This window comes from Anser anser (genome assembly GCF_964211835.1).
Source record: "Anser anser genome assembly, chromosome: 9".
Taxonomy (NCBI): domain Eukaryota; kingdom Metazoa; phylum Chordata; class Aves; order Anseriformes; family Anatidae; genus Anser; species Anser anser.
The window spans coordinates 14605788-14622229 of record NC_139729.1 but is presented as its reverse complement, the minus strand read 5'-3'; the positions used below and the strand labels follow the sequence as shown (position 1 = coordinate 14622229).

At 41.9% G+C, this 16442-nt stretch overlaps 1 protein-coding gene across 4 annotated transcripts in view; it reads left to right on the top strand.

The window, feature by feature from the left end:
• The window catches only part of ARHGEF4 (Rho guanine nucleotide exchange factor 4), a 215060-nt gene that overhangs the window by 10318 nt on the left and 188300 nt on the right, over positions 1-16442 (top strand). For 3 of the 4 annotated variants that reach the window (XM_083849078.1, XM_083849082.1, XM_083849081.1), the window contains one exon: positions 4515-4550. In XM_083849078.1, the coding sequence (XP_083705204.1) occupies positions 4515-4550 (36 nt within the window). Of the gene's footprint in view, positions 1-4514; positions 4551-16442 lie in introns of those variants that run through there. The other variant, XM_083849084.1, reaches the window with a different exon arrangement.

Genomic DNA, 16442 nt, shown 5'->3' with positions numbered 1-16442 from the left:
AGCAAAATGCATTGGAAGCATGGAAAAGCTTCCTAGGAAAAAAAAAAAAAAAAGAAAAGGAAAAAAAAAAGAACTTAAGTTGCTGCTGGAAACAGGCAAAGGCTGCACTAAAGACATCCTGGGAACTTTGGCAGTCATAAATGGTAGAATGTTTCACATTGTCCAGAAGTCCTGGATACACCACTCTCTCCTGGGGAGAGGACAGCTGCCTGTTGAATCGCCCCTTTTTCCTACGGCACACCAGTGCACTTCAGAAAATGTCCTGGCTTTGGTACCTCTTTGTTAGAGAGGTACAGGAGACAGCACGTAGAAAAAAACAATAAAATAAAGTGATCTCAATGTGATCTCAATGTGATCTCATGACATTTCTGATCTTGCTGAAACTAGGGCTCTGCATACATCTTGTTTTTTGTGGACATGTGCTCAATTTCATCCAGCTTTCTTCAAGGTATCTGCCAGCCCAGGCACCTCTGACTTGCTTGTCATGTGTCTGGAGATCCTGTTGGGAGTGATGTTTGCTTGTGTTGGAGACCACTTATATGGATCCGCAGGGACACAGCAGCCTGGCTGGAACCAGTGTGTGTGCAAACCCTGTTCTCCAGAGCCCTGCACTGGTGGTCCACACACATCCCAACAGCACTATATTACTGGATGTACTCAAACCAGCTTTACGCTTCCAGTATGGTAGACTTCATTCTTTCCGGACTGAGAAATTTGCACAACACTCTGTGAAAGCACTAAAGATCTTATTCATTCCTGTTTCTGATTGAAGCTTCCTATAGGGCTTTGGCGAAACACTCCATCTCTGTGTCAGCTCTTTATCTTAGAGGAAATACTGGCATATTCTCACCAGGAAGTATATAGCTTTTCTGGAGAAAGGATGTTGGCTTGCTGGCTAGCAAGTCTCCAGTTTGGGAAGTGGCCGGTAACTATCACTGCAGTATAGACAAATAGAAGATAAAGAGGAGGATTACTTGTTAGCTGGATAGAAAAAACTGAAATTTGAATGACATCTACAACTTGTAGGTTAAAAAGTGTCAAAAGTTATTGGAATATTTGGGGTTTTCAGGTTTATTTTAGAGCTGTATAATAAAAAATGGTAGAACATTCTAAGAAGCTTTCACAACTGTCTTTGGCTTTTAAAGTTTTTTTAATTTTCACACTATCAGTGAAATCTGAGTAAACGGACCTTTGAAATGGTTCAATACTGCCACACGATTTTTGGAACGCCACTAAGCATGTGTTATCATTACTTACCTAACTAAGCTTTTTGGGATGGAGGGAGTGAAAAAAATATGCATAACCTACTGTGTTTCTGTACCTGTTGATCTTTCTCGTCGTAAAGAACATAGTTTCTGTGAAGCTGATGAGTGAACGGAGTCCTTAGACATATAGGAAAAATATCTGGGAAAATATGTATAAGGAATGGGGTTTGGGATCACTGTTTAGAACAGAATACCATTTTTCTTTAAGGTATCAGCATTGACAAAATTTCAAGAAAAAAAAAAAAGCAAAACCTTCAACTTGAGAGCTTTATTTTGCTTTTTCATTTCCAATGCAAAGTTCAGGGCAAGTGCAGTAAAGTTTGTGAACCCTTCAGCAGCAGCTGGATAGGTTTCAAACAAGCCTGAAATGGTATATGGTTTTGGGTGCAAATCCGGATGGTTTTGATCCCGAGCCACTTGAAACACAGCACTTTTGGCTGTGTGCAACTTTGTATTTCAGTCTTCATTGCAGTCCAGACCCAGAGCTGCCCAGAATTAATCTTCTGCTTAAAGCCCTGTGAGCAGAGCCTGCTGTGCTCCTCGCTGCCTTACCACTTGCAGAATACATCCACAGTTGAGCTGGATGGCCACCGAGGACACATCCATACGTCTAAACATTGACGCTGATGAGGCGATGTGTGGGCCTCATCCAGCTTTCCACGGGTAGTTTTATTCAGAACTCACCCTTGGTGCTGCACTAAGGCTGGGGAGAAAGGTCTAGGACAGACTGAGCTGCTTCCAGATGGTGTGCATTGAACTCTTCCTAAGCATTGCTTCTGATTTAATTAATCAAAAGGAATTTTCAAGGAATTAATCCCTTACATGCTTTCTGGCCCTATGGGAGTAGATTTCTCCACATATGTCTGACAGGTTTCTCAGTTCTGCTCTGTGTAGTGTGTAGGGCCAGGGGAAGTTTCTTGAAGAAGCCACGTGTTGGCTCCTGCAGCTCTGAGATGTCTTTGTGCCAGCAGCCACAGTAAAGCCATGTGCCATGATGGCAGGGTTGCTTCTTAGGTAACGCAAAGTGAGCAAATCACGGGCCTTTCTATGTAAAAGGCCTTGACATTTGTTGAGTTGAAGATCTAAACAAGATGTTATTAATTAATAATTATTAATATAATAATTATTCTAAATGATGGGAAGACTTTTACAAAAGCTGTTATGGAGTGACTTTTTTGCTGTAAAGTAGTAGTAATATATTATTATTTTACTACATTGGGTATCCTGCCTTATTTGTTACACCTGTATTGCACAGCTTTGAAACTCCAGCTGAGTAAACCTGCAGCTTTTCTGAATTTGCATGGGATAATTATGCCTTGGCTGGGAGGTTTCTGACATGGTAATTTTTGTTCACATCCTTTGCTGGCTTGCTTTCTTGTCTGTGAAGGGCAAGCCTGTAAATAAGATGACTGGGAAGTAAATGCAAGAACCTGTTAAGTCATAGCACTAGGATTAAGTCTACAGCTCTTCTGGCAAGGGCTTAAAACGATGTCATATAATCACTTCCTTCCGAGCCAGCTCCTGTTAGAGAATTCCTGGGATACGCTCTCTGCGTAGGATGCTAAACCCTGGGGCTCAAGTGAGGCAGTTTTTAGCTCTGCTTTTTTTTTTTTATTATTTAATTTAATTTAATTTATTTATTTTATTTTATTTTTTGAAGTGGGGTTGCACAGCAATCTTTCAGATTGTTGTAAAACTATCCGAACACTGCTGCCTTGATGTATGCATTTTGAACATCTTTTGTTCTACACTCCACAATCAAATCTAGCATTAAAAACAATTTAACATTGTGAAGCACCACTTTTTAGTGTATTTCTACATAGGTCGCATTCTGTAATCTCTTTTCACTTTGTATAGTGCCTTTTACTAGTACTGTAACCCAAAGAATTACTTCTACTAAAGAACAGACAACGTGGGCTTGTGATTTTGCAGCAGAGCAGGCTGCATGTGCCTGCAGGTAATACAAGGGAAAATTTGCCACTAAAATCTGTGTTCTCACCAAACCTTGTCTTCATCCTACCTCTGTTTGCTCTTCTCTTCCCAGACCAATCTCAGCTTCTAGCTGTCAAATGCCTCCCTCCCCCCGCCCCATCTGGGTGTTGGTTAATCTAAAGATTTTTTCCAAGTTCTTTTCAAGCACAAATACTTCTAAAAAGGGCGTAGATTATACACATGAATCCAGAGGCATATTCTGAACCTGTGAAACCAAAGCTCTTACCAGAAGCACTATATTTCCACAAGGCTTTATTACATCCAAACTAAGAGTATTAGTGGGAGCATTAAATGTTTGCAGGATAACAGAATTTCTTCACAGAGGCAAAACAAATTGCACCATACACTGCCAATCACTCTAAACTAATCTGCAAAACATTAAAGAATTTAGGATTCACTTCTAATCTGACACTAGTTTTTTCTAATGCTGGTTCCAAATAAGGGAGTTATGCCTGACTTAAATCACTCCGAAATCAGGGAATAGTTGGGACATTTTGGGATGTTCCTGCATGAATCTGCTGACGTTTGTGTACTTTATGGTTATATAAAATTTGCCTCAGAGAGCTTCCAAACTGAACTTCTTGTGTTAGAAAAATTCTTCTGAGTGCCCATCCAAACTGAGGTTTTGATGTGGTTGCACCGTGTAAACATGATTGTTCTTTTAGAGGGCTCATAATCTTAAAGAGAAAGGGTAAGTGAAAGGCTTATAACATGCAAACTAACTGGGATACTGCTGGGCAGGGACTCTAGTGTCTTTTTGTAGCGTGTGCGAACAAAGCCTCCACTCCTTCCTCTTATGCTGAGCTCCTCTCTAGGTAACTGCTCGACTTCCTTTTTCTAACTGCTGGCTTTTCCCCCTCTTCATTTAACCCACCCTCCCGGAGAGTCCTGAATACACAAAAAGCTTTTGCAATGTGCCCTGAAGCATGTATACTGATGAAGCACATACAATGTAATTATGGATAGCACAATGCAACATCATGAAGCGCCTTTATTTACAGCTTCTCTATCATGAGAGTATAATGAACAGATTCAGTAAGGAAATGCAAAAGCAGATGCCTTTGGCTGGCTCCTCTTGTTCTCTTTTTGGCAAAGACAGAGGGACGAGTCTACCCTGGGACAGCCCTGCTGAAGTCAGATGAGTTACACCAGGCAGGAACTGGAACTTTTTTCTTTTCTCCTTTTTCTTCTTCTTTTTTTAAAGAATGCAGTTGCCAGATCTCTTTCCCCTGACTGTCACAATTTCTCTTTCCACAGAAAGCCTGTGAGAAAAGACTCTCTGCTTCTGAAAAGGTAGGATAACCTTTTAGTCACTAATAGATAATTTGCTCAGCAGTAAACAGTGTGTACCTACCAATGCCTGTAATCAAAAAAATAATATCTAACTACGTATAGAAAAAAAGAGATACTAAAATCCTAAAATCTAATTTTAGGGACAGGAATTTAGGAATCTAATTTAGGGACAGGAACAACAAAAAGCACTGTGAAAGGGTTGGAGTACTAACACACAGCTGTACTGCTCCAAGGGTATGAAATCTGCTTAGAGCTGGCCTAGGTATCGGCATATAGTATTGACTTAAAATGTATAAATATACCCTGCATGTGCTCAGGTGTAACATTGGACAGAGTTTCTAGGGGGTGTCTAAGGAAGCACCCTATTTCCTAGAAACTTTAGGGAAGAGGAACCTGTGGCAGCTCGTAGGATCAGCCATATTTGCAAGTGGTAATCTTTAAAACAAATTTATTAGGGCACACCTGGGAATGCACTTCATAGAACAGGGTAGTAACAGAAGTTACAAGGACTGCTGATGCTTTGTGCTTGCTAGTGCTGTGGCCATACTTCTTGTTTTTTTTCCTCTGCTGAGGGCCTGAATGGTGCCTCTCATATAAAACGTGCCATTTACAATTTGCCTTTTGCTGAGGCCTCCTTTGTGTTCACACAAGGCAGCTGGCAGGAGTGCTGACTCCCCAGAGCAGAGCCTTGCCAGCACTGGCTAATCAATATTCAGCAGATTCCACTGCTCATTACAGAGCCATTGATTATCTCTGGAAGGTTACTCCCCCTGTGTGAGTGTCATTTTTCAGTCTCTTCCCTTTACCCCCCTTCCCCCAAGCTCTCATGAGGACAGAGTACTGGGATGGAAATGAGGTTCCATTTCAGGATCTGAATAGCTTGTCCTCAGCTGTCAAAAGAGCCCTTGGAAAGTAGGTAATTTCCCCACTGCTGTGTTGTTTTTTGTTTGTTTGTTTTTAAATTTATTTATATCAGCTTTATACTTTTAATTTCTGGGACATATCTAATGACTGTAAGTTGTAGCACTTGTGGTGTTTGTTGTATTTGATGTAGGCAGGTTGTATTAGTTGAGACTTGGTCTCCTGTGATGACAGGAAAAACCCACATCTTTTACACAGCTGTAGCTAACCTTTCTGACCTCTGGCACTGCAGGGAAGAGACATGGATTCATATTCATGCTATTCACAAGCAAATGGACAGGGAGACTCATGGAGAGATAAAAACATAGTGCAAGCCCTCATCTGCTGACATGCTACACTCTGATTATACCCACATGCACTACACAGCAAATTCCCTGTCTCTAATGCAAGAGGAGAGGCCAGTGAGCAGGTTTGTGCGGGACGATACCTGTTCGTTACCCTGCAGTCAGTCTTGCAAAAATCATAACTAGGTCTCTTTTTAAATGTGAATTGTCTACTTATGGGTGTATTAAGTCATCAGTGCAGCAGTAGAAAACTGAGAGATGAATATGCAAGTCTAAACATTTGAATTTATTCCAGGTGATAGAGTAGATGCCAGATATACGGACTGATACAAAAGACTTACTGGAACAATTGTTTTGAGTTCCTTACTTTGATTGTAAATGTGGCATTAACAATCACAGCAGAGATTACATGTGAAAAGTCTGAGGTCTCAAAGGAGGGGAGCAGGCAGCTGGAGTTAAGATACAGATGGGACTCCTGTGGAGGAGAGCAGTTTTAACTGTAGATAAAAAACATAGCAGAACATAGACCATGCCTTGCTGGTTAGCACCTTGCAGTAGTGCACCCTGGTGCATCTCAAAGAGAGGATTGTGGTTTGTCAGGTGCTGGTGATTTAGCTCCCGTCTCCCAGGGCGAGTTCAGAAGCCAGCTCTGTGACCATTGCCAGCAATCCTGTCCAGTCATTAGCACATACCAGAGAGATGATGACAGGGATTTGAAAAATGGCAAGCTGGCATTAACTGGGTTTTGTTTAGCCAGGGGGGCTTCCCGTCAACTCCCTGTCTTCCTGATGGAGACATGGGACACAATGGACCTGACTGACAGAGAAAGTTTGGTGAAGCATAAATCAGGAGTTACAGTGACAGTGGACAATAGAGAGAGAACTCAGCTGTCAGAGAGGGAGTTGTCCCTGGCATGGGAGAAGAGTGGCTCCCTATGCCATCCTGTTTGTCAGGAAGTGTTCTCTTTCCTGTTTCAGTTGTCAGCCCACTGGCATTTGTTAATGTTTTGGTAAATTTTTTGCAAAGAGGCTGTGTTGCTACTCAAGGGAAAGGATCCCTGAGATACGGTTTCGTAATAAGCTCAGAACAGATATCATTCTGAGCTTACTTGTACATCCAATTTGGCTTTCACCTTTCTTTTACTCACCTAAGATGTGTTCGAAGGATGAGCTGAAGGACTGATACTCTGCCTTGGCTGGAGAACATTACAAAGGAAATCTTACCAGAGAGCGTACTGTTCCCATTCCTCTATTAGGCAGAATTCTTCCTGTCCCATATATACTGACATTAGCCTGTAGTAATCACGTCAATGAAAAGTCCTAGAGGGAAATACAGAACTGAATATATGTAGTGATTGCAGCAGATAAAATAAGTTAGCATGCTTGAACCAAACAGCTCACGCTATTCACTAGCAAATCTATCTAAGCAACACAAACATCTGTCTTCTGTATCTCCTTCTCTTAGTGTTCATACCACCAGTGCTTTGGGGATGTAGTAAGTTGTTAGGGATGCAAAGAGCTTTCAGGGATGCAGTGACAGCCAGTGGGTTAAAGAGCAGTAAGCTCTTCATGAAACACTATATGAAAAACCTCCAAAGAGATAGGAAATTCCCTGAAGCCATCTTACGTGTTTGGCAAGTGACGTTCAACCAGAGTAGACTCACATTTTTCCATCAATTTTTTATTGTGCATATTATGCCTTCTAGCTGCAAAATGACATTTAAAGTATCAGAAAATAAAGATCTCATGAATAATGTGTTAAATATACTGCAATTTTGTAGAACGATGCAAATCCACACAGTTTCAGCTATAGACTCTCCTAATGTTCAATGAATGCAATAAAGTCTTCAGCTCCATTGATTATGTTTATAATCTGCTGATGGAATTTGTATCAGACATAATCAGATTCATTAGACCTCATTATCAGCAGGGACTTTGAATTTTAAGATATATTTGTCTTACAGAGAGACCTGAACTACCTGTCAGTACTGGCAGTTCACTTGGCTAGCTTTATCTCGACTAATACTGGGTAAACCTATCTAGTCTAAATTCCTGGCTAAGCTTGTTCCAGTACAGTTTAGATATACTCCTTCAGGCCAAACTAAACTATTACCAGGATTTATATTAAAAGAAATGAAAAAAAAACTACATGAAATTACAATAAAAATCAATATAAAAAAACATGATTTGGTGTACATGTGAGACAGAAAGATGTCCTGTGCGTGTGTTTTATTGAATATGAGAAGTCTGCATTTGTTTTGAGCACGTTTTTAGTGGAGAAAGATTATGTACTCCTGTCTTGGCAGTAAACATGGAAGGAGAGTTGCAGAAATTGTGCAAACTGTGTGAAGTTTTTTTTTTACATTTCAGTTTGGTCGTGCAGTAAAATAACTATAGGACTGACTTCCACAAATGGCAGGTGCAGAGTATAAGTTCTTGTATTTTCAGTGTGGCAAATGAAATGTCTTTTGGGATTCATGACTGCAGAATAAAGTCTTGAAAGATCAAGAAGGCTTTTGTTGAGAATGTTATTCTTGCATTTTTGAAAATATTTCCCTTAAGGAACATAGGTGTGAACTAATAGCCTATATTTTGGGCTATGTGGATTCTCAGAGCTACTCCATATGTCAGTGTGGCTAACAGTCTACACACTTTTCAGACTAATTTGGTCTGAACCTGTGAGTCTGTTCACACTGGAGACAGCAATGGTCACTGAACACATGTGGACCCCATTTTATTAGGGGACTTTGTGAACACTTAATGTACCACTGTCTGGAAGTAATAAAACTCCAGCATCCAGAATTGTGTGGGAAGCCATGAAGACTTTAGTGGCAGGTATGCAAGTTCAGACACCTCTGTGTACTTCTCTGTGAAATACTTGGCCAGAAAGTATTTTCAGTAATCCAGCTGCTTTGTGCTTGTTCCCAGGCAGAGGGCTCCGTGAGCTATTTGTGCTAAAGTCAGCATTTCACGTTACAAAAAAAAGTAGATTTCTGTTAGATAGAGGTGAGCTCTTACCCTGCATCAAGTAGTATTTTCTAGTGTTGTTTTGCTCTCTGATTAAATATCAGTAAAATACCTGCCAAGTAATCTGTCTTGGGTGTTTGTTATCTGAATTAGGATTATGAAGGTGCTAGAATTGTCTCTTGCTTTCCATGCTGAAAATGTGCCAAGCATTTTCCCCTGCATAGATGAAGCGTAATGCTGGTTGTTCTGTTTGCTGTCAGTGCAAACTCTGAATGGAAAGATAAAATCTGGATTAATTTGTCTGCAGTTAGAACTTGCTTGCATCCTGGCACTTCAAAGGCTGATGTAGGAAGAGTACAGTGGTGACTGGTTTGTTAGTACATGCCAGCTGAATCTGTCACGTGCAATGAATAAACTTCTCAGATTCTTGCTCTATCATTAGCTTTCTGATAACTTGTGTTAATTTCTAACATAAAAGAAAAGAGTGAAAGGAAAGACTGAGGTGAAACCTTGAAAGTTTTCAAATGACATTTGCATGTTGGTATTAAGACTGCTGCAGCTACCATCTGTGCAATTTTTAGTGTCTATGCTGTAAAGAGAATAGGGAATCTTGTTGCTTTCCAAATGGATCTACAGCCCAGTAAACACTTCTGGTGTTGTGTACAGCATGAGATATATCAGTAAACCAGGCTTAATCATCACCATGAAGCCATCCAGCCCATTTTTTACCCAGCACAGAGGGTACCTGTCCAAGCCATGGGCTGCCAGCTTCTCCAGGAGAATACTGTGGGGGACCGCGTCAAAAGCCTTGCTGAAGTCTAGGTAGACTGTGTCAACAGGCTTTCCCTCATCCACCAGGTGGGTCACCCAGCCTTAGAAGGAGATGAGGTCGGTCGGGCAGGACTTGTCTTTCATGAACCCATGCTGACTGGGCCTGATCCCCCGGTGGTCCCGCATACATTGTGTGGTTGCATTCAAGGTGGCCTGTTCCATCACCTCTCCTGGCACCGAGGTCAGGCTGACAGGCCTGTAGTTCCCCGGGTCCTCCTTACGACCCTTCTTATAGATGGATGTCATGTTAGCAAGTCTGCAGTCATCTGGGACCTCTCTGGATGACCAAGATCACTGATAGATGATGGAAAGCGGGCCAGCAATCTGCCAGCTCCCTCAGCACCCTCGGGTGGATCCCATCTGGCCCCATGGACAGGTGGAGCAGCAGGTCTCTTAACTGTTTCCACCTGAACTGTGAGGGGTGTTTCTTCTGCTCCTCATCCCAGACTTCCAGGTTGGATGGCTGAGTACTCCGAGGATAAGTGCTCTGGCTAGTAAAGACAGATGCAAAGAAGGCATTAAGAACCTCAGCCTTCTCCTTTATCCTCTGTAGTCATGTTCCCCCCTGTGTCCAGTAAAGGATGGAGATTCTCCTTGGCCCTCCTCTTACCGTTAACAGATTTATAAAAACATTTTTTGTTATCCTTAACCATAGTGATTAAACACTTATGTATTGACAGGCCAATGTGTAAGGAGTATAGAGGGGAACATAGCTAATGTGGTATTCACCTCTATTCAGAGGGTGTATTAGGGGACAAAAATCTGTAGGAAAGCAGGCTTCATCAGTTCTCTCTTGTGGAGAACAAGCTGTTGTTTAGCAGAGGACAGACATCCTGCACTGATGCAAAGCCTCAGTTACAGTTTAGCTTTTATCTTTCAGTAACAGAATATAATGTGTAAAGATTCTTTCAACGTTTGGATAGTGCAGCTGAACAAAAAAGAGACCATAATCTACAATATCTGTCAAAACTGAAGAATGCTCTGTGCTAGCCTGCCAAATGCAGGATTTGTTCAGTGGAGGATTATCTATTTGTTTAGTCCAAAAGAGAAAATGATCTAATTTCTTTGGTTCAGTTTGTTTATTGTGACAAGTTATTTGAGGCTGATTATGACCTCTCAGCAAGTAAACCAAAGCTACTTTTTGCTTGTTTTACTTTTCAGGTCTGCAAATTAAATAATTTTAAGATGTAGTAAATTGACTGACAGAAGGAGTCTCTGTTCTTGCGCTGAATTTTGCTTTGAGAGTAATGTTTTGCGACAGTGGCTGGGGAGCAATTTCACAGCATAACCATCTTGTTTCAGATTTATGGGAGAGAGGGCAACAATAGAGCACGGTAGGAATGTTCTGGGGGATTAAATTCATGTGATTCAGTCAGAGGTAGGAAAACTGGACAGACCACACCCTGAATTATTGTGTTAAGTTTTGGGCACCTTGCTACAAGAAGAATAACAAAATGCTTGAGCGTGTATAGAGAACAGCAGTGAAGCTGGTGAAGGGACTAGAAAACAAGACTTCTGAGGAGCGGCTGAGGGAACTGGGGCTGTTTAGTGGGAGAAGAGGCCGAGGAGAGACCTTACTGCTCTCTACAACTCCCTGTGATAGGATGCGAGCAAGATGTCTCAAGCATTGTAATGGGCTGCCTAGGGAAGAGGAGGAATCTTCATCCCTACAGGTATTTAAGGGATGTGTGGATGTGGCATGTTGGATGTGATGGATGCACTTGATGATCTTGAAGCTCTTTTCCAGCCTAAATGATTCCATGGTTCTATGGAACATTGGAGGAGGGGACCCTGACACAGCAAATGTTCAACTTCACATGCTGGGCAATATTCAGCAAAGTGATAGGTCAGATTCAGCCCAGAGGTCTGCAGACTACCACAAAAGCAGACTGTTATGAGTGATCATCACCCCCAAGCTGGATCTTCCAGCTTCCAGAGGTGATTCCCTGGCAAAGCCTCACGTCACCACCAGCACCACCGTGCTGTGGGTTGTGGCTCAGCACAAAAACTTCTTGGGCCTCGCAGAGAGGTCACAGACCTTCAGTACATAAGGCTTCGAGCAGATCTTATTGTTACCCTTTACCTGCAAGTCTTGGTGACTTAGTTTAGAAATATTTGAAATGAGGTTTGAAACTCATTTTGTCCCCCAGCTAATGGACTGTGTGGATTGAAATAGGGTCACTCGAGGAGCCTAGTTTGGAGAGGGTCTTCATGTCTGGCTCATCTTTCAGTTCTTCCTAGCCAGCACCAGCTTGTTACTGCCTCTCCCTTACCCCAGGTCAGTGCAAAGGTGCATTTGCTATAAGCTGTGTTAGAAGAAACTGGGAAGCAGGCCGCAGTTGGAAGAGGATCCGCGGGGCTGGAGGCAGCTTGCCCCCTGGCGGCCGCCGGGAGCCAGCCGGCTCGGTGCAGAGCAAACCTTCCTCCTGTTCTGCTGCAGGGCCAGCGGCTTCGTGAGCTGGCTCGGGGATCGGGCTGATTCTGCAGATGTCCTGGTCAACCAGACCTGAAGGGGTGTCCACATAAAAGCTCCTTTCGGAGCTTGCCGGAGGACACTCAGTTTTCTGCCTACAAAGCAATGTGCGCAGTAGCATAATCGTCCTCAGACTTGAACCATCAGGTGTCAGCCTTGCTCTGTCTCAAGGGCTTTCAGTGCTGCATTATACCAGTTGTCTTCCTCTTACAAGCTCCTTCTCTCTGCCCTGTCATAGACACAAAACAGTCAGATTCTCCCAATGAAGTCCACAGCACCCTCATCTTCCAGCAGAGTGAACAAATGAAGGGGTGGATGGACGAGGCAGGAAGGGACAGAACTGCTTTGTGCATGCTGGAGTGTGTTGCTCTCTTTAATGAGCAGAAACAATATATACAAATGCTGTGCTTTCCTCCTGCTTCCTTGTCAAGTCAGAGGGAAGGGCAATAAGGGTGACACAGTCCCTCCCAGAGCTCTGTTGTGCACTGGGGGTTACATACACCTTGTGTTCATGTATGCAAGCCTGTCCACCCCACAGCTCCTCCCTTCCTTGTGAATTGTTTTTTCAGCCACCCTGAATTTGTTTCACCATGTCCTTCTGTCAAAAAGAAAGATGTTTCCATAAGCCTTATTTGTTATGTTTTGATGTTAATCCTGACATTCTTTACCTAAATCCAAAGAACGTGCATTGATTTCCTTTACAAATCTAAAGGAAAAATACTTATCTTGGATCTTAAATGTTTAATTGCAGCTGATTAAATAAAGCCTTCTTAAAATAGGCCCCAAAAGGAAAAGATCCAATTGTCAGCCTGTTAAATACCAAAGAAAAACAAAACACTGAGGAAATGAATGGGTACCAGTCAATGGTGTTACTGTTGCTTAGGGACTGATAGTAAGAAAAGTGGCATGTGTCCAGAAGAGGCCCAGAGCAAAGAGAGGAAACCTCTGTCTCACATTCGGAAAGAGGAAAGGCAGCGCAGAAACTGATTTATATGTACAAGTGAAATTTGAGCGAAAAGTGTGTATACACTTTATAGTTCAAAGACTATTCATGAAATAATATGAAAGAAAGTGGAGAAGAAGGTAACTATGATGACAAGAAACAACTCAAAACACCGCTGTTTTTTTTCTTTAGCTCCCTGAAGACTGCAGGTCTTTGTTTTCAGTGCATGAGCTACTGTTTGGCAGGTTTCCTGAACCACTTTGTCTATTCACTTCTTGCTAATGTGAAAGTGCCCAGACTCCCTGGAAAGAGAGCTTTGTTGGAAACCTTTCATTATCAAGGATTAGCTGTTTGGTAAACCTGTGTCCCCTTTAATAGTCTGCCGGGAAGTGCTGGCTAATGAAGGGCTCATTGTGGTGATGCTGTGAGTGTGGGACTTGAATCCATTTTATTGCTCAGATATCAAGCCAGGATTTGTAGTGCTCCAAAGGACTGAAGGGAAACTGAGTCCTACCCTTTGGTTCTGCCACAATTTTGTTGAAAAATCTGCTTTCCTTTCTCAGTATTCTTGCTGAATTTGTGGTCTAAACACTTTACATAGCAGGAATTTTGCTTACTATATGTTGATATGTTAAAATTATTCATGTAGACTTAAAAAGTGTTGTGTCAATGACTGGGGACAGCTTGCTTGAAACATTTCCATATAACACCAACAAAAGAATTGAAATAATAAAAGCCATTAAGTATAAGCCATTCAATCATAAAGTAGTTGTAAAGCTCTTGGCAAAACCAAGTGTGAACATCCTCATTCCACCTCCAGTCAGGTAGAAGACATGGCAGGCAAGTGTAGGATTTACTTCTTCCCTAATAAACTTCCATGTTTGTTTTAAATCTCAAGAGATCTAAAGATAAGTTACCAAAGGTGTTAGTTCGTTTGTTTGATCGCAGTAATTTACTAGAAGTCCATTCTACATGAAAAAATATTTAAATACAACTTAGATCATGAAGAAATAGTGTTGCAGACCAGTCTGTAATATTAAACATATTCTTTTGTCTCAGTAATAAATCTCTCTTACTGAAGCTCCAAAGCCACAGTTACATTGCACCAGTTAAACAATCCACTCCTATGAATGTGTATGTGGATTTGTTTTGCTCATTGCTTCACAAATTCGATGCTCTTGGCAACTATCCAACTGTCTGCCACACTATCCTTCTTAAACGTGCAGTCAGAATCATGATTACCCCAAATCAGGCCACAGAGGAGATACACGGTGCAGTGAAGGCCCATCAGAACCACCTGAGGTCAGCTGAAAAGCACTGCTGGACCCCGGTGAGGGGCTGTAACGGACTGTAGTGACCCAGAGGAATCGATGCATACTAAAAATGTAAGTCAGTGCAGTTGCACATGAGCCAGAAAGTCTAAATTTCCAGCCGTGTTCTTTGGTTATTCATGCTTAATATATGGGAAGAGGCAGTGTCTGAGAGGAGCAAGCGTTCATAAAAAAGCCTAATTATGGAGTCCTGACACATGCTCTCACGTGGGAGAGTCTGCACATGAATCAGTGCTCATTGCTGTGACTATTTAGCAGAGGCATCAGCATCAGATTTATATGTTTTTGCTGCGCTGTGTTACCATTAAGTTGAGAGGTGATGGATGGAGACCCCATGGGAATGATCGTCTCGCTGTTTATCTGTAGTTGGTTCCTGGCATAGACAGGATCTTCTGAATTTAGCCAAACCTTCCTCTGTGTCAGTGGGGAAACAGAGGTCAGTATGGAAACATTTGGAATGAAAGGGCTAATTTACATTCATTCCCACACCACATGAAGGAAGCTGTGTGAGCTCACGATTTATAGTAATCCTCGCAGTAGGCGTGTGCCTCCTTCTGGGTTGCGTGGAGCGCAGCGAGGCTGTATCTGTGGGCTGCCTGGAGGCTGCGAGTGCAGCGAGCTTCCTGTGCTGGGCACGCTGTAAGATCTGATGGTTGGACTAGACGATCTTGGAGGTCTTCGCCAACCTTAATGATGCTAGGATTGTTGCTACAGCCTCAGAGGGTGCCTTCGCAGGGCAGCTGGTTCCTAGGGCTGGGCACAGCACCGCGCCGAGTGACCAGGGCAGCACAGCTGTGCTGATGGTGGTGTGCAGGAGTTTTCCACCCACCTGCAAAGCATTGTATAGACACCTCGGGTCTTCTCTGGTATGCCTCCTAGTGTGGCACCATACATCCCATATAGGGGAAGTCAGGTTTTCTGCTGGGAAACTGATTGGCACCTAAATATAGGTAGATGCGTGTGTAATGCTTGCCCAGAGTATTTTCTGCTGCCCCCTTCTTCCATTTTTTTTTTCTTTTTTTGGCAACTCTTCTAAGGTGTCTAGGGGTGCAATATGTATGTATTTAAATATCCTAGATCTTTCTAACATTTAGAATATCATTAAATATAATTTTGCCCGTCAAACATAGTTTAGATGAGTGACTTTCAAAATCAGTTTAATTATTTAGTTGTACCCCCTTTGTAAGATAAGTTTTCACTCAAAAATATGTGGCAAAACCACATAATAACATCAAATTGGGATTTGCATACTTGTAGTAATGTAGACTCCATGAAATCTTTGCTGAACTTCCTGTGTTTATATGTTATCTTGTACCTTTTAAAAAAAAATTCTTATGTAATTTTTCTCTTCTCAATGGATTTTGCTATGCAGTCAAAGAACATCTTTCACATCAAGTCAGACTAGAATAAGGTATTTTTAGGTAAGAGGCTTGATCTAAAGTTAAAGCCTGCTTAATTCTAAAGTTTTAGAAATAAAATTGAAAAATAATTCTTATCCCATGTGGAAATGTCAAATGCACTATCTGGTCAAAGCAGATTTTGATTTAGGGACAATAAAAGCAGAAGAAATATCTCTTGTTATAAATACATGAGAGAGGCCTTTGTTCCCTGCTGACTTCCATTGTTGCTTGTAGGACTTTTCTGCAAAAATGATTTTCCTCTCCTGAGTAATTTTTGGAACAAATTTGTTGTTCTACTGGAGGGTTTTCTCAGAAGCCTTTCTCTGTAAGCCCAGCATTAAGACTCACTGAAATTTGCACAAAATGGCAGCTAATCTTCAACTCTGTAGTTTCAGGTCTTTGAAGACATCCAGTCTTATTCAGACTCATCGTTTTTTCTTCATCCTTGAAGAGCTCCAAGCACTTTATATGAACAGTTTTGTTTTGCTGGTTTACCAGTGCTATTTAGGCAGTAGCCAGAGTCTGATTTGTAATTGAAATAACAGTAGCTCTCTAATCATTCTCAGTGTCATGGTGTTCCCTTGGAAACATGAAGTTCTGAGACTTTCAGCACCTCAGAAAACTATTTTTTGTCATACTTGGCAACTGTTTGTCCCCCATCCCAACCCCCAGCTCCTTGCTCTGCAACTGGAAAAGCTCTGCCAAGAAGACCTCACCTTTGCTGGCAGATCCTGATCAAAAAC